This window comes from Carlito syrichta, unplaced genomic scaffold (genome assembly GCF_000164805.1).
Source record: "Carlito syrichta isolate Samal-C Ts95f unplaced genomic scaffold, Tarsius_syrichta-2.0.1 Scaffold254631, whole genome shotgun sequence".
NCBI classification, from domain to species: Eukaryota; Metazoa; Chordata; class Mammalia; order Primates; family Tarsiidae; genus Carlito; species Carlito syrichta.
In genome coordinates, this window is record NW_007198727.1 from 306,353 (window position 1) to 329,501 (window position 23,149).

General features: G+C 45.6%; 2 protein-coding genes across 2 annotated transcripts in view; one reads left to right on the forward strand and one right to left on the reverse strand.

The window, feature by feature from the left end:
- Positions 1–15,884, forward strand: part of TFIP11 (tuftelin interacting protein 11) — a 19,122-nt gene extending 3,238 nt beyond the window's left edge. The window contains exons 3-13 of the mRNA XM_008052060.2: positions 1,571–1,724; positions 2,334–2,490; positions 5,307–5,434; positions 6,942–7,094; positions 9,495–10,022; positions 10,152–10,258; positions 10,958–11,126; positions 11,812–12,055; positions 12,538–12,680; positions 13,122–13,287; positions 14,822–15,884. Of these exons, the coding sequence (XP_008050251.1) occupies positions 1,571–1,724; positions 2,334–2,490; positions 5,307–5,434; positions 6,942–7,094; positions 9,495–10,022; positions 10,152–10,258; positions 10,958–11,126; positions 11,812–12,055; positions 12,538–12,680; positions 13,122–13,287; positions 14,822–15,177 (2,305 nt within the window). The 3' untranslated portion in view covers positions 15,178–15,884. The remainder of the gene's footprint in view (positions 1–1,570; positions 1,725–2,333; positions 2,491–5,306; positions 5,435–6,941; positions 7,095–9,494; positions 10,023–10,151; positions 10,259–10,957; positions 11,127–11,811; positions 12,056–12,537; positions 12,681–13,121; positions 13,288–14,821) is intronic.
- SRRD (SRR1 domain containing) lies at positions 15,373–22,647 on the reverse strand. The gene is made up of 7 exons (XM_008052059.2): positions 22,467–22,647; positions 20,383–20,423; positions 18,777–19,036; positions 18,585–18,683; positions 16,565–16,719; positions 16,063–16,108; positions 15,373–15,668 (listed from the first exon to the last, which is right to left on the reverse strand). The coding sequence occupies exons 1-7, from the start codon at positions 22,643–22,645 to the stop codon at positions 15,447–15,449; spliced, it is 1,002 nt and encodes a 333-aa protein (XP_008050250.1). The 5' UTR covers positions 22,646–22,647; the 3' UTR covers positions 15,373–15,446.
- Positions 22,648–23,149: the final 502 nt, after the last annotated feature.

Here is a 23,149-nt window from a genome sequence, read left to right on the forward strand (position 1 = left end):
CACTCCAGTCTGGGCAACAGAGTGAGACTCCAACTCAAAAAAAAAAAAAATGAATTCTATTTTACAGTTTAAGAAACTTAGATCAACAGTTATGTAACTAGGCAGTGACTAAGCTAGAACTGGAATCTGGATCTGTCTGACTCTAGAGCTTGTGCTCTTTTTTTTTTTTTTGAGTTGGAGTCTTACTCTGTCACCCAGACTGGAGTGCAGTGGCATGCTCCCAGTCACCACAGCCTTCACCTGCTGGGCTCTGGTGATCCTTCTGCCTCAGCCTTTCAAGTAGCCGGAACTGCAGGTGCACGCTGCCTGCCCGGCTAATTTTTTTTTTTATTTATTGTAGAGATGAGGTCTCGCCAAGTTGCCTGGGTGGGTCTTGAACCCATGGGCTCAGGCAATCCACTCGCCTCGGCCTCCCAAAGTGCTGGGATTATAGGCTGAGCCACCAAGCCTAGCCGAGTTTCTGCTCTTGACCACTAAGTTATATTGCATCTTTTAGGAAAAAAATCCCTGAATTCTGCTGCTGCCATGGGGATGTTTAATTACTAAGTTGGTCATTTTATAAAGCATCACTTTATTTGCAGTATTCCAAGGGTTTTTCATTGGATTTTTTTTTCTTTATGTTCCTTTAATCACACAATAGAAATATATCTGCTTTATTTTATACAAAAAGAAACTCAGGTTAATGTCTTAATGTAAGTGTTCCAGGTAGTCAAGGTTTAGATCAATGTATTTCATTTTACAGAATTAATTTTTGGAAGATTTTTTTAGTTCAGTTTTCATATTCAAATAAAGTTAATGGGTATGAGCTTTTTAAAATTTAATCAATATGTGTTATATGCTTTACATTCATATAATCTTTTAATGAGTTTTCTTTATTTATGATTTTTATCTATCAGAATTTCTGCTCCTGTTTGACGTTTGTACTTGAAATAGTTTTCAAAACAAATGTTTTTAAAGGTAAATTTATTTTTTAAAATGTGGAAAAATTAGATTATCACATATTTTGAATTTATAAGTCAACTCTACATTGATATTGATAACTTTTTAGCTGTAGATGAACATCAGATAAAAAAAGTTAAGTGTGAAGCCGGGTGCGGTGGCTCACGCCTGTAATCCCAGCTCCCTGGAAGGCAGAGGTGAAAGATTGCCTGAGCCCAAGGGTTCAAGACCAGCCTGGGCAACTTACTGAGACCTCATCTCTACAATCAATCAAAAAATTAGCTGGGTGTAGTGGCTCACGCCTGTAGTTCCAATTACTTGGAAGGCTGAGGCAGAAGGATTGCCTGAACCCAGCAGGTTGATGCTGCAGTGGCCATGAGCATGCTGCTGCACTTCAGCCTGACCAACAGAGTGAGATTCCAACTCAAACAAAAAAAAAGTTAAATGTGATTACAGGAAACCAAATCTGAAGCCCTTTTGATATTTTGACAAATAAAAAATGTGTTACCTTTTTAAAATGGATCTCATAAGGTCCACTCTAAGGAATTGTGTAGTAGGCAAAGTATCTGTGACGGAATGGCTACAGAAGAGTTGTTACAGATCCTTTGGACCTTTGTGTCTGTGCCCACAGGGCCCGAGACTACTCTGCACCAGTCAGCTTCATCAGTGCAGGGCTCAAGAAAGGAGCAGCAGAGGAGGTGGAGTTGGACGATTCTGATGACGAAGAGAAGCCTGTTAAGCAGGATGACTTTCCTAAAGATTTTGGACCAAAGAAGTTAAAAACGGTACGTCTTTATCGCAGGATTGTGACCCTAGTAATGTCCTTGAAAGGTGTTGTGTGCTGGGCCTGGTGGCTCATACCTATAATCCCAGCACTTTGGGAGGTAGAGGCCAGAGGACTGCCTGAGCTCAGGGGTTGGAGACCAGCCTGGGCAACATGGTGAGACCTTGTCTCTTCAATAAATAAAAAAAATTAGCCAGATGTGGTGGCATATTCCTGTGGTTTCAGCTACTTGGAAGGTTGAGGCAGAAGGATTGCTTGAGCCCAGCAGGTTGAGGCCGTGAATATGCCACTGCACTCCAGTCTGGGTGACAGAATGAGACTATGACTCAAAAAAAAGGTGTTATGGTCTCAACACTTCCTAGCCAGGGAGAAGCTCAGCTGGAACCCGGTTGCCAGTTGTGTGGGTTTCTCCTTGTGGCAACAGGCTTCTGTGAGGTGTAAATTGTGTAGTATAGTCTCTTGTCTTTCCTGATACACATCACATACTTTTGGATCTTATGACACTTTTCATAGTGTTTTGTAACTGCCAGGCCATTTCCCCATTGGCCAACTTTACAATTGTCTTCTTTTTCTTTTTTATCAACTAACCTTTAAGTTTTCTTCTTTGTAGGGTGGCAATTTTAAGCCTAGCCAGAAAGGTTTTGCAGGGGGAACCAAATCCTTCATGGACTTTGGCAGCTGGGAAAGACACACAAAAGGAATTGGACAGAAGCTTCTTCAGAAGATGGGCTATGTCCCTGGACGGGGTCTTGGGAAGAATGCACAAGGTATCGTATCTCACTGGAGACAAGGCAGAGGGAAGGAGAAGGCAGTGGGGCAGGTGGTTTTCGTTTTCTCTTTTTTTTTTGAGTTGGAGTCTCACTCTGTCGCCCAGACTGGAGTGGACTGGCCACTTCCAGCCACCGCAGCTTCAACCTGCTGGGCTCCGGCGATCCTTCTGCCTCAGCCTTCCAAGTAGCCGGATTTACAGGCATGTGCTACCACGCCTGGCTGATTTTTTTGATTTATTGTAGGGATGAGGTCTTGCTGCCCAGGCGGGTCTCGAACCTGCGGGCTCAGGCAATCCACTCACCTCAGCCTCCCAAAGGTACAGGATTACAGGCTGAGTCACCGAGCCCGGCTCGTTTTCTCTTTTAAGAGTACTCGAATTCTGCAGCCTTGTTTGCCATCACAAGACGTTTGTGCTACTTAAGCTGTCTTGCTTTATTGAAACTCAAGTTAATTAAAATACTTGTGTCAGTGGGAGAAAAAGGGTTGGGGTCTAAAACAGTCTGCAGATCAGCTAAAGAGAGGCTTCTTTTTTGGCCTGACCAGTGCTTCTAGAAGCATAAATTGGTTGCCAAAGTTTAAAACTCACGCTGTTTCACCTAAAACTCTATATTTTGCTTAACAGTAATGTGTTTTGCTGAATCAGAGCTGCCCCTGGGACAGTACAAAAGACCTCACCTTGGAAGCGGTGACCACTACTCCTTGTTGTCTTCCACTCCCATCCACTTTATTCACTTACTTTAATCTTCCTGGCCCCAAAGTCATTTGAGTTTGCAGTCCCCGCTTACAAGGATTTCAGTTTTGCAGAAAATGGTTATTTGACCTTTAAGAATATCAGTAAAACATTGTATGTAACTTTTTTTTTTTTGAGTTGGAGTTTCACTCTGTCGCCCAGACTGGAGTGCAGTGGCCGCTCCTGGCTACCGCAGACTTGACCCACTGGGCTCCGGCGATCCTTCCGCCTCAGCCTTCCGAGTAGCCAGAATTACAGGTGCGCGCTACCACGCCTGACTGATTTTTGATTTATTGTAGAGATGAGGTCTCGCCAAGTTGCCCAGGCAGGTCTCGAACCTGCGGGCTCAGGCAATCCACTCACCTCAGCCTCCCAAAGGCATGGGATTACAGGCTGAGCCACCAAGCCTGGCTTGTATGTAACTTTTTTAATAGCTAGAGTCATATGGCTGTAAAATTGGCTGAGCACATCCAGCACTGGTTACCTCCATCCTTGCTCCATTTCCAGTCTCTTGTCCTCTCGTAGCCAGACCCATTGAGGCAGCCCCCATCATACATTCTCATCTCCCTGTTACCAAAGCCACTCCAACCAAGCAGGTGGGTTCTTCCTGCAGGAACTTCCCCATCTTTTCTTTAGTTATTTCCTGTGAGCGATCACCAACTGGATATAATCAGAAGTATTTTCTGTAATTCACATTCCAGTCTCTAAGTAACTATTAAAGTGAAATCCAAGTTATATGTTGAAAACATTGGCTGTATGAAAAATACGTGAACTAGGCGGGGTGTAGTGGCTCACCTCTATAATCCTAGCACTTTGGGAGGCTGGGGTGAGAGGATTGCCTGAGCCCACAGGTTTGAGACCAGCCCGGGCAACTTGGCAAGACCTCATTTCTACAATAAATCAAAAAATGAGCGGGGCACAGTGGTGTGTGCCTGTAGTTCCAGCTACTTGGAAGGCTGAGGTGGATGAATCACCTGAGCCCAGCAGGTCAAGGGTGTGGTGGCCATGAGTATGCCACTGCACTGCAGCCTGGGCGACAGAGTGAGACTCCAACTCAAAAAAAGAAAAAGAAAAATACAGAAACTTGAGTGAATATAGACATGGTGACCTGTAATGAAAATGAGGGGACAGTTCTTATTTGAAATTTCAACAGTGCTAAATGGAATTGGGGCAGAGATGGAAAGTTTGGAGGTGTGTGTATGGGGAGATTTTTGTTAAAATGTTGTGATTCTGTTTGTAAACTCTTATGAGAAAAGCACATTTATTTAAGGGGCTTAAACTTGTTATAACATATCAAACATTGGAAATATGAACTACTAAATGAAATAAATGAGGAGTCTTATGTTAAATTGCAGCTTCACTTCAATCAGAATCAATATATTATCTGAATTATTGCATTTTCCATGGTATAAGCTTCCAGTTGAGTGAAGCCTAGAATTTAGTATGCTGGAGTTCTCAGTTATAAATGAGTTGTTGTTTTCTTCCTGTCCACTGTAATAGTGAATCCAAGTGGAAATGGAAGTGTGTATTTAGGATGTAGTCTAAGGCTAGCAGACTGTTTAGTGGTAGCATAAATACCCAGAAATTTATTTCTTTTGTTTGTTTTTGGTTTTTTTTTTGAGTTGGAGTCTCACCCTTTGTCGCCCAGGGTGGAGTGCAATGGCACTTCTCATGGCCATCACTGCCTCGTCCTTCTGGGCTTAAGTGATCCTTCCACCTCAGTCTTCCAAGTAGCTGGAGCTACAGATGCATGCCACCACACCCGCCTAGTTTTTGTGGTTTTTTTTTGTAGAGACGAGATCTCGCCAAGTTGCCAGGCTGGTCTTGAACCCCTGAGCTCATGCAGTCCCCTCGCCTCAGCCTACCACAGTGCTGGTACAGGCTGAGCCATGGCGCCCAGCCAGAAATTTCAAATCACACAGTACATGAATAGAGTTCCGAAGACAGAGGAGAGCTCTTCTTCCTGAGTGGTGCGTTATTTTGTGTAAGGAGCAAGGAAGTATGACTTCATGAGTAGTTTATTCACATACATGAATTGCTGTGATCTGAAGTCTGTCTCTATCTTTTGCTGAAATTTGTTAGGTATCATTAACCCCATCGAAGCCAAACAGAGAAAGGGAAAAGGAGCTGTTGGAGCTTATGGTTCAGAGCGTACCACTCAGTCTCTACAAGACTTTCCTGTGGTTGACTCAGAAGAAGAAGCCGAAGAGGTAACTGGAAGTCAGGAGATGTGGGTGGTATCTTGTGCCATTTCAGATAGCTGTTCATTCATTCATACTGTCTGAAGACGTTTATTACACACCTGCTATGTGTCAGTTACTGTGCTGGAGGCTGAGTGTATCATGATGAAAGGGTTTGAGCCCAGTGGACAGAGACACAGTAAACAAGCAACAACAGTGTAGTTAGAAATGGCAGTTGGTGCTAGGAGGCACCTAGATAGAAAACAAGGTTGGGGGAGGGGTGTTGCCTTACTTTTATAAATAAAGTGGTCAGGGAAACCTTTTAGGGAAGGAACATTTCAATGGAGACCTGGTGGAAGAGAAGGTGCCAGCCATAGGGTAAGATGAAAAGCCAGAGGACACTGAGAAGCTTGAGCTTGATGATTAGGAGACTACAGCGGAAGCCATCGTGGCAGGAGGGCCTTGCACAAGCGATGGGGGAAGGAGGTGCCTTCAGAGAGCTGGGTGGGATGCCTCAGGGCCTTTTCTAGGTGCTCCAGGCTTTATCAGTGCAGCAGGGAGCCATCTGCTGCAGCTGTGTTCCTTTACTCCAGTGAGAGAAGGGGCCAACTCTCTTGAATGAAATATGACTTGTTTTCCCTTTGCACGTGTGAGGGCTTGCAGGGTGCCCCAGAGATACAGTTACTCTTCTTGTTACCAACCTTCTAGTTTTTATGAGGATGGAGACATTTGATCATATGGATTGACTGAGTCAGGAGTTCTCAGAAGCCTATAGATGCCAGTACACAACAGATGTAAGATGAGCCAGGTGCCAGGCAGCAAGGAGTGGTGAGGACTGAGGCACGCAGGTGAGGGGCTAGCCCATCTGTGGGGTTAGTTTCTATCCAGCTCTCAGCGATTGTTGCCTATGAGAATGTGGGCTCATTATTGCCTGATTCTCTGATTTTCCTAAAGTAGTCAGAAGTCTAGACACTTTTTGAGAAAAAATTACAAATTTTAAGCAGTGTGAGAAAAGCAAAACCAACAACTTCTGTGGGTGGATTCTGTTACCCTCAGACTAACAGTTTCCTCCTTTGCTTTAGATCTTCTTGCAGGAAGATTTTGCAGACCTTCATTTGATTGTAAAAGATATCTTTGCCTTGAGACTTAGGGTCTATTTATTTATCTTCATTTTTAATTAGAGAAAAGGTTTTGTATATTTTACAAAATCCTCTACATTGTATTTATAAGTTTGAAATGAGGTAAATTTAGAGCTAGGTAGTGGCTGCCCATAGTAAATGCTCAGTAAATGTTGCCTTTTTGTTTCTCCGTCCAGTCTGGTGTACCTGCCTTCTGAACCTGATTGTTTGTATGAGGGTGAGTGGGTGTCAAGGAACATCATTAGATGGTTTTAGTGTCATCCAGGTCCATCCTGTTCTTCCTTCACATAGAACCTGTAAGTCATTTAAGACAGCAGCTGGTGAATATCTGCTAGTGGGCTCAGTAGCCCTTCCCACAGTAAAATGTGGCTTTTAATGACTATATCCCTCTGGTTCAGGAGTTTCAGAAGGAGCTGAGCCAGTGGAGGAAAGACCCAAGCGGAAGCAAGAAGAAGCCTAAATACTCTTACAAAACAGTGGAAGAGCTGAAGGCCAAGGGCAGGATTAGCAAGAAACTCACCGCTCCCCAGAAGGAGCTTTCTCAGGTCAAGGTATGGGGGACCCTGGACACCTGATCTAGGATGTGCTGCAAAACAGAAAAGTAACACCACACCCTAAAGTTAATCACTGAGCATTTTCTAAGGTTTTTGGAGTCATTCTGCTTTTCTCACTTGATAGTAGCATGCTCCCATTCATTATACTCCCATATTTAGAAATAGTTTCCGGGTTCCTACTCTACAACATTTCATGGTGCTAAAGTTGTAAACCAAACAATGTTCCCATTTCTGGAGCTTATAGTTAGGGAATTTAATAATATCCTGTTATTAAAAACTCATTGTGAACACCCTTCTCAATGAGTGCATAATTCCAAAGAGTTGCTGTACTGTATTACTTTTTTTTTTGAGTCATAGTCTTTGTCACCCAGGCTGGAGTGCAGTGGCACAATCATGGCTCACTGCAACCTTTACCTCCTGGGCTTAGGCGATCTTTCCGCCTCATCCTCCCGAGTATCAGGGACTATAGATGTGTGCCACCGTGTCTGGCTAATTTTTTTATTTTTTGTAGAGATGAGATCTTGCTATGTTGCCCAGGCTAGAATTGAACTCCTGGGCTCAAGCCATCCTCCTTCCTCAGCCTTTCAAAGTGCTGGGATCACAGGTATGAGCCACTGTGCCTGGCCAGTACTGTGTTACTTGATCTCGTTTTTATTGTTAGACCTTTAACTTTTTTCTGGTTTGGTTTGGGTTATTGGCAAATTAGTTTCTATATAAAACTTTGTTTCAGACATTTTTAAAGTATAAATTCCTAGAAGTACAATTGCCAGGTTAAAAAAAAAAAAAAAAAAATACAGCCGGGCTCGGTGGCTCAGCCTGTAATCCCGCGCCTTTGGGAGGCTGAGGTGAGTGGATTGCCTGAGCCCGCGGGTTCGAGACCCGCCAGGGCAGCGAGACCTCATCTCTACAATAAATCAAAAAATCAGCCGGGCATGGTAGCGCGTGCCTGTAATTCCGACTACTCAGAAGGCTGAGAAGGAAGGATCGCCGGAGCCCAGCAGGTCGAGGCTGCGGTGGCCGGGAGCGGCCACTGCACTCCAGTCTGGGCGACCGAGTGAGACTCCGACTCCAAAAAAAAAAAAAAAAAAAAAAAAAAAATATTTAAGGCATTTAAATACTGTGAAGGCTGTACTAATTCTCTCTGATCAGGAAGGTGGGATAGTGTCCTCAGGGCACCTTTGCCAGCATTGATTTTTTTTTTTTTTTTAAGCTGGATTACATTTTCATCCACTGTTATGTGCATATAGGTTTTTCATTGCTTTCCTAAGTAGCCAAAGAACAATGGTGACAGTTTGCTGTAGGATGTATACTGTGTCTTTGAACTCAAAAAACGCCTTAAGTGGGGGGTTCTCACACATCAGTGTATTATGAATTTTTTTTTTTTTTGAGTTATTTAAAGTGATGACAAATAATTCTGTTCCAGAAGTGGAGTCCATATTCAGATGTCCTCAGTTTTCCTAACATTGGAATTAACTCATTTCCTAGCTTGTCTGTATCTAACACCTTTTTTGGATGTTTTGTTTTTATTTTTATTTTTATTTTTTTGAGTTGGATTCTTACTCTGTCGCCCAGACTGGAGTGCAGTGGCCGCTCCCAGCCACTGCAGCCTCGCCTGCTGGGTGCCAGTGATCCTTCCGCCTCAGCCTTCCAAGTAGCTGGAACTACAGGCGCGCGCTACCACACCTGGCTAATTTTTGATTTATTGTAGAGATGGGTCTTGCCAAGTTGCCCAGATGGGTCTTGAACCCGCGGGCTCAGGCAATCCACTCACCTCAGCCTCCCAAAGGCGCAGGATTACAGGCTGAGCCACCGAGCCCGGCTTGGATGTTTTGTTTTTAAATTAGAAAACAGTTTTTTGTTGGTACAATAGCAGTTTTAGTGCATTTTAGAAAATTAAGAAATACAGAGAGACATTTTCCAACCTCCCAAAGGCTAACAAATTTTAACACTTGGATATACATCCTAGATCTTTTTCTGTGCCTATGTCCATTTATGTGTTTTTTTTAACCCAAATGGGATATCTTGATTGTATATGTAATTTTATTACCTGCTTTGATCACTATAGCCTCTACTTTTGCATTAAAATAAATTTTTGTCTCCACTAGAATTCAGTTCCTGTTGAGATTCTATCAGTTTTCCTAAACGTCTCTCCCTGTGGCCTATTCAAAGGGATTCAGTCGAGAACTGCTGGCTGCATCTGATTGTTTTGTCCCTGGAGTCTCCTCTAATGTAGCACAGTGTGAATCCCACTATGAGAAATACTGCCCTTCTCTATCTCTGTTGAATATTGTGGTTTTTACATACTTCCACTAGTACTGTGCCTTCCCCAGCTTAGCCGTGTGTTTAGTAGGGCAGCAGTGGTGAGTGCTAACCGCCATCCCTTCTGTGTTCTCCAAGGTTATAGACATGACAGGTCGGGAGCAGAAGGTCTACTACAGCTACAGCCAGATCAGCCACAAGCATAACATTCCTGACGATGGGCTGCCGCTGCAGTCCCAACAGCTGCCACAGCCTGGCAAAGAGGCCAAGGCACTGGGCTTCGCACTGCCTGAATTGGAGCACAACCTGCAGCTGCTCATTGACCTCACAGAACAGGAGATCATCCAGAATGACCGGCAGCTTCAGTATGAGCGGGACATGGTGGTCAACCTCTCCCATGAGCTGGAGAAAATGTCCGAGGTCCTGGAGCATGAGGAGCGGGTCATTTCCAACCTCAGCAAGGTCCTGGAGATGGTGGAGGAGTGTGAGCGGCGGATGCAGCCCAACTGCAGCAACCCCCTCACCCTGGATGAGTGTGCCCGCATCTTCGAAACCCTTCAGGACAAGTACTATGAGGAGTACCGGATGTCGGACCGTGTGGACCTCGCTGTGGCCATCGTCTACCCTCTCATGAAGGAGTACTTCAAGGAGTGGGATCCCCTCAAAGTGAGTTGCTGGGGAAAATCAGACTGTCCTCACCTCTCAGTTGGGCATGCCCTTGTTGATGAGATTTTCTGGAGGGTGAGGAGGGCTGGTTAGCCAGCTGCTTCTCAGCTGCTCTGCCTTTCTCCTCAGGACTGCACTTATGGCACCGAGATAATCTCCAAGTGGAAAAGCCTCCTGGAGAATGACCAGCTTTTGTCCCATGGCGGGCAGGACCTCTCAGCAGACGCCTTTCACAGGTACCCCAGGATGGGGCTCTGTACTCCTGTTACTGTCTCCTGGGGATTGGCAAAGATTGCTACAGCCTGGGCAAGGCAGGAGTGCTGGCCTTCATCAATGCTCTGCTCATGCTGGCACTGTTTTAGGAATTTAAATGCACTGACTCAGCCAACACTTGCCAGTGTCTGTTGAGTGTTATGCACGTGCTAGGTGTTAGGCTTCCCTTGGGAGTACAGCAAACAGCCTCTGTCTCCAGCACAGTGGAAAGGGCAGATGGCAATAAGAGAGGGAACAAATAAGACAGGGTGCACATTGGGTGCAGCAAGAGGAACAAGGGTGAACACCTACTTGGAGGGGGTGTTGGGGCAGAGGCTTCTCAGAGGAGGTGATATTTAAGCTAAGACTAGAGGATGAGAGGTGTCATCTGTGGGTAGAAGGCTCAAGGTGAGAAAGCCCTTGATACCTGGAAAGGGCCTTGTGATCCTGAAGCAACCGTGCCAGGCAGCCAGGCACTGCTGAAGAGACCAAGGCCCCAGAGGTTGACAGGACAGTCAGAAGAGCAAGGAGGCAGGCTCAGGTCTGGCCCATATGGGGACTGGCCTGATAGTTTTCTGTGATTGCATTTTCATGTTTATTTCTTATTCTAGAGAGGTAGGTGGTGGTAGTGTACTTGGGAACTGCTGTAATTAACCAGTCTGTCCTCATCCTTGCCCCCATAGGTTGATATGGGAAGTCTGGATGCCTTTTGTTCGAAATATTGTCACCCAGTGGCAGCCAAGAAACTGTGACCCAATGGTGGACTTCCTGGATAGCTGGGTGCACATTATTCCTGTGTGGATCTTAGATAACATACTGGACCAACTAATTTTCCCCAAGCTGCAGAAAGAGGTAGGGTGCAAGTCATGGGAAAGCTGTTGTCAGTAACCATGGGGACTTGTTCAGCATTTCTCTTCATTATCTTAGTGCTGTTAAAATGCCTGGAATTAACAGAATTTGGCAACCCTACTGTTGTTCTGTAGTGTTTATTTCAGCCTTTTTCTTAGCACCTTTCTCCCCAAGTCCCCATCAAAGGGGAATTCATCTTCTTGATTTCTTCAGTAATATTAGAATTATGCTATTTCTGAGATATAACAACTGAATGGGCATATCATTTGGGTCAGTGTCTGCTTGGGGGAAATGGAGTGTAAGATGCCTACAACGTAGCCTTTAGGCTCATGAAAGTGCTTAGTACACAGAATTTTTCAGAGACAGGTGCCATTTTGTGCAGACACTGAATGTACATGTAACTTGGGTCCATTCTGTTGTTTATTTACAATAGTGACTAACTGTCCATAGTGACAGTGTTGGACTCAGTGTGCTTTAGTGTAGTTTTCCTTGACTGCCTCTTGGGTATCCAAGTTTTCTGTCCATAAAATGGAGATCCTGTCTGTCACACACATTCAAAAGATTGTGGCCCTTGGCCAGAGCATGGGGCCTCTTCCCCCAAGCACAGGGCTTGCCTTTTAGCCACACAGAGATGTGCAACTGCCCCACAGGCCACATGAACTGTGTCTTTTTCCCCATACACTCTCAGGTGGAAAACTGGAACCCACTGACGGACACTGTTCCCATCCACTCCTGGATCCATCCATGGTTGCCCCTCATGCAGGCGCGGCTGGAGCCACTCTACTCCCCTATCCGCAGCAAGCTGTCCAGTGCCCTGCAGAAGTGGCACCCCAGTGACTCCTCTGCCAAGCTCATCCTCCAGCCCTGGAAAGATGTCTTCACCCCTGGCTCCTGGGAGGCATTCATGGTCAAGAACATTGTGCCCAAGCTGGGTAAGGAAGTGGGGAAGATGCATTCTAAGCCCAGCAGCTTCAGCACCCTGGTGTCTGTGGCCAGCGGTAATGATTTATAACATAGCCTTTGGGCTCATGAAAGTGCTTAGTACACAGTGTTTTTCACTGAAAAAAGGTGCCATTTTGTGCAGACATGTAACTTGGGTCCATTCTGCTGTTTATTTACAACAGTAACTAACAGTCCATAGTGACAGTGTTGAACTCATCATGCCTTGTGGTTTTTCTGACTGGTCCAGCTTTGGCTTCTGGTAACAGGACAGCCACTGGAGTTGTGAAATTTTTGTGGCATTTTACTTTAAATTACTAGGGAGTTATTGGCGGGGTTAGAGAAAAAGACTGATTTTTAAGAACTGCTATGTCAAGAGTTTAAAAGACTGACATTATATGGTGACAGTGTGCTCTTTGTACTTCTATGGCTTTGCTGGGACTAAAGCTGAGCCTGAAGCCAGCTTCTCTTCCAGGGATGTGCCTTGGTGAGTTAGTGATTAACCCCCACCAGCAGCACATGGATGCATTTTATTGGGTGATCGACTGGGAAGGGATGATCTCCGTCTCCAGCCTGGTGGGACTTCTTGAAAAGCATTTCTTCCCTAAGTGGCTTCAGGTACACTTTGTTGTTTTGGGAAGGGAGTTGGGAGGGATTCTACTAATTTTCTGCCAGAGCCTGACTGCTGGTGCAATTACATAATGAAAATGAATTACATGGCAGGGTAGGAATGAGTCAAGTACTCATAATAGTGGCCACCATTTATTGAACATTGTCATGCACCAGATGCTGTTCTAAGCACTTTATTTGCATTATATCAGCTGCTCACAGCAACCCTGGGGGTAGGACTGTGGGATCCCTGTTGTATAGACATGGAGGTTGAGGCTCAGAGTTTACATGCAAGGGTACTTGCAGCTAGCTGTAGATTTCAGAACCCATACTGCCATGCTCCTGTAAAGTGGTATCACCAGCTTGTAGGCCCAGGATTGAAATTTTCCTCTTTGGAAATTTTGTTCCCATTTGTTGCCACTGTGAATGCAAGTTTTTTCTCTTTGGCAGGTACTGTGCTCCTGGCTCAGTAACAGTCCAAATTATGAGGAGATCACTAAGTGGTACCTGGGTTGGAAATCCATGTTCTCAGACCAAGTGCTGGCACATCCCTCTGTCAAGGACAAATTTAATGAAGCGCTTGATATCATGAACAGGGCGGTGTCCTCCAATGTTGGTAAGTGAAGAGTCCCATTTTGGATATCCTGGCCCTGAGTCCTGGGTCTCTACATCTGGAAATGGCACAGAATCAGAGTTTCTAGGTACCTATAGGCTGTCCAAACTGTACGTCATGCTTTGTACCTATAGACATTGACTCTTACCCTCCTGGCTCAGTTACATGGTAAGCAGGTACCCATTGTCCACATCTCCTGTGACTGGGAGGGGTATTTTTCCTTGAACAGAGACTGCTTTAAGCTGGATTCAGATAGTGTTGGTCTAACCCTAGGACCCACACTTTTAACCTCTGTGCTCTGTGGCTTTTTAAGGTTCATCTGCTTAGCCAGACTTGAGTGTGCATATCTTATAGTGTGGAGTTGGATGGATGGTCCAACACTTAGTGATTGCTTAACCTCTCTTAGCCTCATTTTAGTTGTAAAACAATAACCACACTTACTCCATAGATTACAAGGGGGTTAAGTGAGTTAATGTGTAGCACTCAACAGGCGGTGTCTTTATTGTGTCGGAAATAGGCAGTTCCCTGTTCATTTACGGTTACCAAGGACTAGGTAAGACATTCTGCCTAGATCATGATGAGTAAATGAGAGTATATTCATGTGTCTACATTTGGGAGCCCATTTCAGCCAGTCTGATGTCACAGTGTACAGACACTGCAAGGCAAAGGCCATTGTTGCTCATGAGCTGATTCACAGCCTTGAAACTGGATCACCTAGTCTAATGATATTTCACAGATGAGCTCATAGAGGCCAAGAACTTGCTCAGGGTCACACAGCTAAAGGGCAGCAGTTGGAACTGGAATTATTTCCTGAGTCTTTAATTCTTTTTTTTTTGAGTTGGAATCTCACTCTGTCACCCAGACTGGAGTGCAGTAGCTGCTCCCGGCCACCGCAGCCTCGACCTGCTGGGCTCTGGCAGTCCTTCCGCTTCAGCCTTCCAAGTAGCTGAACTACAGGCGCGCGCCACCACGCCTGGCTAATTTTTTGATTTATTGTAGAGATGAGGTCTCACCAAGTTGCCTAGGTGGGTCTTGAACCCGCGGGCTCAGGCAATGCACTCACCTCAGCCTCCCAAGTCGTTTAATTCTTTCTAGTTAGCCTATTACTTGAAAACAGAGAATTCATAAATTATATAAGTTAAAAATACAAGCAGGGTAGGCCACATGTCTTTCAAGGTAGTGAAAGCTGCCTTTTGGCAGTGTGGAGTGGAAACTACAAAGCAAGATGGAAGGGAATAGTGGCGTATCACTGTCAGGGTATCCAGCTCTGAAAGAGTTAATCCCTTGCAGGTATTTCATGTTGAATATGTAATAATCTCTCTAGTTCCTAGGTATTTGCCACAGATCTTCAGACCAATTTTTATGTGATACTGGCCAGCTGTCCAAACTTGCCCTTTAAGTTGTGTCTTTGAGGCAGACCTGCCTGTCAGTGAGTCATGGGCACTCTGGCATACCCAGACTCGGGCCAAGTCATGGTATCAACTTCCATGCATCTGGGAACACCGCTCCTCACTGCCCTTCCCCCTGTATTTCTCAGGTGCCTACATGCAGCCAGGAGCACGGGAGAACATCGCCTATCTCACCCACACAGAACGGAGGAAGGACTTCCAGTACGAGGCCATGCAGGAGCGACGGGAGGCTGAAAACATGGCCCAGAGGGGCATCGGTGTGGCTGCCAGCTCCGTGCCCATGAACTTCAAGGACCTCATTGAGACTAAGGCTGAGGAGCATAACATCGTCTTCATGCCTGTCATCGGGAAGCGACATGAAGGGAAGCAGCTCTATACCTTTGGCCGCATCGTGATCTACATCGACCGGGGAGTGGTGTTTGTCCAGGGCGAGAAGACCTGGGTGCCCACTTCCCTGCAGAGCCTGATCGACATGGCCAAGTAGATTGTGGCAGACTCAGAGCAGGCTGGGGACTTGCACCTGAGAGGGACAGGCTAGGAATAAACAGTATTTTAGGTCATCTTCAAAAGAGTAACTTCTCTGTTCAGGAGCTACGCCACATCAGGCCAAGTTCTCAATACAGGATGGCAAATCGGTGTGTTTCCTCCTCTTCTTCCTGAAATCTGGCCCACTGCCACTGAGTTCCTCAGGCCCTCCATTAGCCTTTCCTTGTTCTCTGGTGGCAGCTTCTATCTCAGCCAATATGGAACACATCACAGCGCATTCCAGTCCATCTCTGAAGGATCAGATGTCTTTTTCCTGATGATTTCAAGGTCCTCACAGTCCTGATAATCTGGTTCTTCCCGAAATGCCCAGGTATCTATGGAGAACTGTACTAGCTTCTGTACAGGGAACCAGTGGACAGAAGTATCATTAAATACATCCATGTACTGTGAAGTCTGAGGAAACTCCAGCTCCTCCAAGCCTTTTAAAATCTGAACAGAAAAATTCAAACAAACAAAAACCTGATAGTCACAGTAATAACCGTGCTTCTGGATTAAATTTCCATTTTATTTGCCACCCCATTATCCTTTTAAAAAAATTAGAAATAGAATATTTGGTTTAAATGCTTTTCTTCAATGAATTTAGAAGCCCGATGGGCAGTGGATATGATAGACTATGATGCTGAGAATAAAGGAAATGAGGAAAAATCCAAGAGATGCACTAAAATGTTCTAGCTTTCTCACTGACAGGATAGTAATATGACTGTGTTCACTTGGCCCCTGTGAGTTCCTTCCATGCATGTACAGATAGAATTCTGTCCAGTAAGGGAGAAACAGTATGATTTCACACCCTCTTTTATCCCAGCCCTCTTATTCAGATAGATACCTTTGCAACATAGGGATAATGTTTCTGCAGAACTCTCGCCAACAACCTAGGAATGAAAAACCACAATGAGGAGGTATAAGAATGGTTTCATAGCAAGGCAAGATGATTTAGTATAGCAGGAATTCAGAAAAATACTTGGGATGTGGATTAGGTTAAATGGTACAAAATGCAAACACCCCAGTAACTGCCCGTTTCATCAAGAGGTAGAAATGACAAGCAGATACCTAAGCACTGAGGCAGAGGGAATGGAGCTGTAGGCAGAAAAATCAAATAGTTTTTCCTGTTTTTCAAAAACATTTCTGTGCCTCATAATGGGAGGGAGGAATTTTGGGCAAAAAGACTCCTTGCTTCACAGCTTAACTCAGGATTCTGGTATCAGTCTTTAACCCTTCACCCAGTTCTCCATGGAAAAGCATTTCCAGGCATGGAATTGTCATGGAAATGTTTTCTGTCTGTGGTATGGGCTTCACCTCAGGGCCTGACCCAGCGTTCTCAGGCTTACCTCTCCTCAAGTCCTTGGAAACTGTTCCCGATGATGACCATCTTGGAAAGGGCTTCTCCTGACCAGTTACTCCACAAGAGATTGTTGTACAAGGCTGTCCCACAGTGGAGCATGTAAAAGATGGTGGGCTCCCCACGAATACTCCGCTTCCCTTCCTGGGGAGACAATATTCTACGTGTAAACACTCTTAAGTCCTTACTGCAAGGGAGGAGAGGTAAGGACGGGGATTAACAATGAGTGAGAGACCAGCTAAAGGGTCAAATGGAAAAATTAAATTCAGTTGTGGGACACTTACATTTAGTTTGCATGAAATCTATACAATTAAAATGAGTGGGAAAAAGACCAGAAATCATGGTGTCCAGAAAGAGCTCATGTTTACTTAGGAGATGTTTTTTGTTTTTGTTTTTTTGAGTTGGGAGTCTCACTCTGTCGCCCAGACTGGAGTGCAGTGGCCGCTCCTGGCCACTGCAGCCTCGACCTGCTGGGCTCCGGTGATGGTTCCGCCTCAGCCTTCCAAGTAGCTGGAACTATAGGCGCATGCTACTACGCCCAGCTAATTATTTTTGATTTATTGTAGAAATGAGGTCTTGCCAAGTTGCCCAGGCGGGTCTTGAACCCGCAGGCTCAGGCAAACCACTCACCTTGGCCTCCCAAAGCACTGAGATTACAGGCTGAGCCACTGAGACCGGCCTTACTTAGGAGATGTATGTCTCGTATACACAAAAGCCGTGGACTAACAAAAGGACGTCATGGGTCTATAACAAGGACAGGAGGGATGGCAGTGATTACTGTCCTCCATGCATGGTGTTCGGTAATCCTCCATGTTACCTGTGCTAGTTTCTGCAGAACCCCCCATATTGAGTCCAAGTGTTCCCTGGGTGTAAAATCACCCCTTCTTGACAACCACTGCTTTAAAGCCAAACTCCTTGGCAGGGATCATAAGTCCTTTTGCTCTTTGGCCCCTGCCTACCTCTGTGACTTCCCCTCCCCTCTTTCTCCTTGCAGCTTCCCTGTGGCTCTGCACAGTTGCCTGAAATCCCGGTTGTGTCCCACTAGCAAACTTCTGGCAGAACTGCAGATCCCAGCTTAGGTCCAGGAAATCTTCCTGCCTCCCTCCAAACATGTCCTGACTTACCTCCTAGTGCAAAATTCTGCCTCACTGTTTCATTCCTCATACCAGGCCACACACCCTTATGTGACCCTGGGCTCTCTGAACGCAGGGACTGGTTCCTGTTTATCTTGATCTCCTCAAAGCTCCCCGCACAGAGCAGGCACTAGGAAGGATTATCTGAATTGAATGACAGTGTTTTAGACCTTGCCAGTATCAGGGAATGACTCTTCTCTGTTGGGCCTAATTTTCATGTTACATAATAAGCAATGAGATGACAGTTTCAGGACACACAGAGGAATTAAATGATTATTTTATAATCTCCAACATGATGCAAAACTAAATTCAGAGGTATTTACTCATACTGTCTTCAGCCGTGTGCTTGTGAAATGAATTTTTTTCCAGAGGTCTCAGAAACGTCAAATCTCAGCTTTGAGTGGTACAGGTGTGGGAAAAGGGCTAATTCACAATTTACAACTAGGTGCCATGAGCGTGACTGGACTTCCTCGGTCAGGGGAAAACTCAACCAAAAAGACCTCCTTTGAGGCACCCAGACTGTGGCTTCCTTATTTATTTATTTTTATCTACTTGGAAGGCTGAGGTGGAAGGATTGCCTGAGCCCAGCAAGTTGAGGCTGCGATGACTGTGAGCATGTCACTGCACTCTAGCCTCGGCAACAGAGTGAGACTCCAACTCAAAAAAAAAAAAGTTTTTCTGGCAGGGGCACAACACAAGCCAAAATGTGGGTAATTAATTAACTGGTCACTTAGGACAGGCACTGGGAAAAGCAAGCAAGCGGAAGTGAGGAATAATGGCCACTCCAAAGAAAAATTGGTGTCCACGGGCAGATCCTGGGTCAGTGTGGTCAGGATTTTCACAGCTTTCTCTGCTCCTCTTTTCTAAACCACTTACCTCATTTTCTCTGAGAACAGTCACTCCAAGGGTATTAAGAACCGCGATTTCAAGTTGGCTAAACAGAGGGTCATACACCCAACAGTGACTTCTGGGAATCTAGAAGGGAAGAGTAAGTTGTCATCCCAAACATCTTGTACATCATGTGTAAGAACAGGGGTGGGGGAGATGAAGGTGAACCCCCAAATTTACCTGGCACTTTTCCAAGAAGAGAAGCAAAAACATTAGCTGGTTCCTAGCTATGATGCAGGTGGCAAAGTTCCCAATGCCATAACACACACACTTCAAATGGCAGGTTCCTGTGACCAGGGTCTCTCCTGGGATGGAGTCAGGGACCACCACTGACTCATCTATGGATGAGTCAAGATGTAGGTTTCCAAGGGCATCCAGAAGAGTCCCCACAGGGGTCTTCAGTTGTTCCAGATACTTTGTAAGACATGTGTTGATGGTTTCTGAAAGTGCAAGTCCCCAAATGCAGTCAGAAGGCATGCCCTGACCCCGCAAATGAGATCATCCACACATGTCCAAGACAGGGAGAAAGGAAGCAGGCCAGTGCCTCTTCAGAGAGAAAAACTGCCAGCCTCACTCCCAAACGTGTATGGGACGTGCAGCTGTGTCCACCACAAACTGACAGGCTGTCCTGGGCTCCAGACTCCCATAGCCCCAAACCCAAGAGAATATTTCAAGCAAAAAATATGTTTCATTCATGGACACAGTTTCCATTCAAAACTCTAATGTGAACTCTAATTTAACAAGCTCCTGGTCAATGTAGGCTATGCTCTGAAATGCCTACTTTTAAAAATTATAACAAAGAATAGAGCATAGCTCTCAAAATCATATTATAAATGGATAGGAATAGGTATGTTTAATGTGTAAAATGTTCAGAGAAAAAAAGTAGGCTGGGGGCTTCAGAAATCTAAGGAACAATACTCTTTAAAATCTTCTCATGTTGAGGTAGGCTCTGCTATCTCTCCTTTTATATACTTGTACTGAATTAATCGAACAAATCTGTAGGCAAAACAACAAAAGCTATACATTCCAACAATAAGATACCAATTTGCACTTAGCAAATTAGCAAAGATATCGGTAAATAAGACCCCAATCTAGGAAAGGATGCATGAAATATGAGCTGTTTAGGTCCTTGCTGGTAAAAATTGATAAAAGCTTTTTGGAAAAGAGCTTTACAGTGGATATCAGGTTGGCCACTGCCTTTCACTTAACAATTCCACTTCTGGGACTGTATCCTAAGAAGGTCATCCTAAGTTTGGTAAAAGCTTTATGCTTAAGGTTGCTCACTGCAACGTTATGGATAATAATGGCTAAAAAACAAAGGAAAAAGCTAAATGAACCTTAATAAAAATGATAACTGATGTGTTCCTTCCATGCATAAATATTATGTTGTCACACATGCTGCTTAGGAAAATATTATAACTGCATGGGGGAAAGGTACATGATAATGTCAAGAAAAAAAGATCAGGATTAAATATAAATTTCAGCAATAATGACAATGGCAGCTAACATTTACTGCCTTCTGTGCAGCAGGTGTGCATGATTCCAAGCACTTACCAGCCTCATTTAATTATCAAAACTATAGGATGTATACATTATCATCCCCATTTCATAGATAAAGAAACTGAGAGTGAGAGATAAGTGCCAAAAGACACAGAGCTGTAAGGGGTGGGAGAGTCAGAATTAGAACCCAACATGTGTACCACTCTGTAAAGCAAAACGTCCTCCTGTGCCCACAGTCACACCCTCCTCCCACTCCTACCCCCTACCTTCGCCAGATGGTACCCACCTAGTGCTGAACTCCAGAAATCAGAGATAAGCAGGTCCTTTCTGTTGAGAAAAGATGGCATGGTGATGTCTCATCCACTTCAGGGCTACCTAACAGTGACTACTGATCATGACCTGGATGCGCAGAGGATGAAGTGTCCTGTTTATCATAAACCTTACTGAGTGACAGTAAAAGGGCACATGCTGAGCACATCCAGGGCCAGAGCACATACTGCTGGGGCTCAGAGAGCACTGTGGAGAAGGTCTCTGATTCTTAGGGACAGGGCCGGTCTATTCTGTATCCTTGGTCCACAACAGAGCTGGCACAGAGTTGCAGCTCAATAAATGGTTGTCAAGTACCCAGATTTAGCTTTAGTTTCCACATCTCTAAAACAGGGTAAGAACTGAACCTATCACAGATAGATTTAGGAGGCATTAAACAAGTTAACAATCTTAGTGCCTGGCACACAGGTACTCAGTAAACAGCCCTTGTTATTATACATAATTCTAAGGGGAAAGTAAAAGAAGAGACAAAACCAAGTTTCTGGGATTTCTTTGTTTAACTGTTTTTGCAAACCTAGAACAAAACAAAGTCAACCAGGAATGAAAATGACTGGGACTTGAACCAACATCCATAAGCCAGACACAGTGTTTAGGGGTCTCAGAGAGGAGTAGAGAGAACTGAAAAAAATCTGCTCAGAGGCTACTGCATATTCCTCAGAAAGTCAAGGAGAGCTCTAATGTACAGGGGGATGCTGTGTTAACTGGTGTGTGCACAGGTCAGCATGCAGATTGCTGGGATCCTCAGGGCAGCACTACTCAGGGCTGAGGTGATGCAGTCACACTCAGGGTTGCTGGGAGAAGCAGGGAGCTTCCAGGGGACACCGAAGAAGTTAAGGATATATTAACAATATCAAGGGATATAAAAAATGCCTTAAGAGTTCTCCAAACCTGCAGGCACACTCACTCTCATTAGGGCCTTCGAGATCTTAGAAAAAATTGCTGCTGCTTTTTTTCAAGCTCATCCAGCTGGCCAGCAACTTCTTCCTATTCAGAGGTAACCTCTGGGTCACCACTGCCTCTTGATCCTAATTACAGGGAAGAGGAGCACACAAAATTAGTATAATTTCTCTCCCTGTGATGGCCCTTTAGATGCTAAAGAAGTGTTAACTAAAGCTGTTATTTACTGAAACTTACCAGGACTGCAAATAAAGGTAACAATACTGAATAACAATAGTAGGTAACTTTATTTTTTAAAATTTGTTTTATATTTTTTATTTTGTAGAGTCAAGGTCTCACTATGTTGCCCAGGCTGGTCTCAAACACCTGGCCTTAAGTGACCCTCCTGCTTCAGCCTCCCAAGGTGCTAGGATTACAGGTGTGATCCACCACAGCTGGCCTTGTAAGTAGGTAACATTTATTGAGTGCTTCCTCTGTGTTAGACACTATCTATGAAATTTCTAAGGCATAGAGCAAAGCATGGGGGGATCTGGGGTGGGATAAGCAACAGAGAGCTGGAAGCACTGGTTTTGGAGTCACAAAAACCTGAGTTTGAAATCTGGTTCCATATATTGCCTATGTCTCTTTGAGACTCGGTGAGCTACCAGGTTCCTAGCCATGGCTTCAGCGTTCAGCACTGATAAAGTGTGTAGAATGCTTAAGCCAGTGTCAGGCACATAGCAGCTGCTCCATACACGATGATGATAACAATCACGTGTTCTTGTTGCGGCCCTAGTGTGGGCAATACCAATAATAACCATCACTGGCATAGTATTAATAGCAAACACCGGCACAGCGCTTGCCACGTGCTAGGAAATGGCTTCCATTTACAAATTCACTGAATCCTCAAAACTAACCTATGTATGTACTATTTTTATTCCTATCTTAAAGATGAGAAAACTGAGGCAGATGACAAAGTGCCCAAGACAACCTTTATTAAGCGCTTACTATGATCCAGACCTGTAACAAACTCGCTACCTTTGTTAAATCCTCAAATAACCCTTTAAAGGAGTTGCAGTATATCCCCAATTTACAGATGGAGAGACTGAGGCTCAGAGAGTTGCTCATGGACGCGAGGGTTCGATCCAGGGCCGACCCCGCACTCACTCGGCCTCCTGCAGGCGACGAAGTACAACTCCGCTATCAGCGTCGAGCTTCGTCTCGAGCTCCGCCTGGGGACCCGGGGCTGCCGCCTCCCTCCGCCGCGGCCGCCGCCCCGCCGATCGCCTCTTCCGCGGAGCCGCCCTCTGCCAGGGATCCGGCGCTGCCGCCGCGGCCGCCGCCATGGGCCTCTAACGTCACCGGCGCGCGACGCACTGGGCACGTCACCGCCCCGCGCCGGTTTCCAGGAGCTCTGAGGGGCGGTAGGCGTGGCGGCGCGTGACCTAGGGCCTCCCGGCCGCGCGCGTAGGTGCCCGGTGGGTGTGGCGGGTGCCCGCTGCTGCCCACGTTTCGTGTCCGGAATCTCGAGTCCCGAGCACTGGGATGCCTAGCTACTCCGGTGGGTGGGCGGCGCTCGCAGATGCGGGGACCCCGAGGGGCGGGACGCCAGCCGAGGGCGTGACCCAGGCCCGCTCCCTCCCCGGGTCACAGTTTCCCGGTACCCCTGAGCTGAGGCTAGACGCTTCGCAGAGCCTCCCGCGGTTACCGATCGCCTCCTGAGCCCCGGGGGTTGTGTCCGGCAGCTTTCTGGCCCTTCGCAGTCATCGTTAGTTTCTCTTTTCCAGCCCTGCTGACCCCCTGAGACCACTTCCTACACCGCTTCCTCCGCCGCTCCCGGCCTTTGCCGG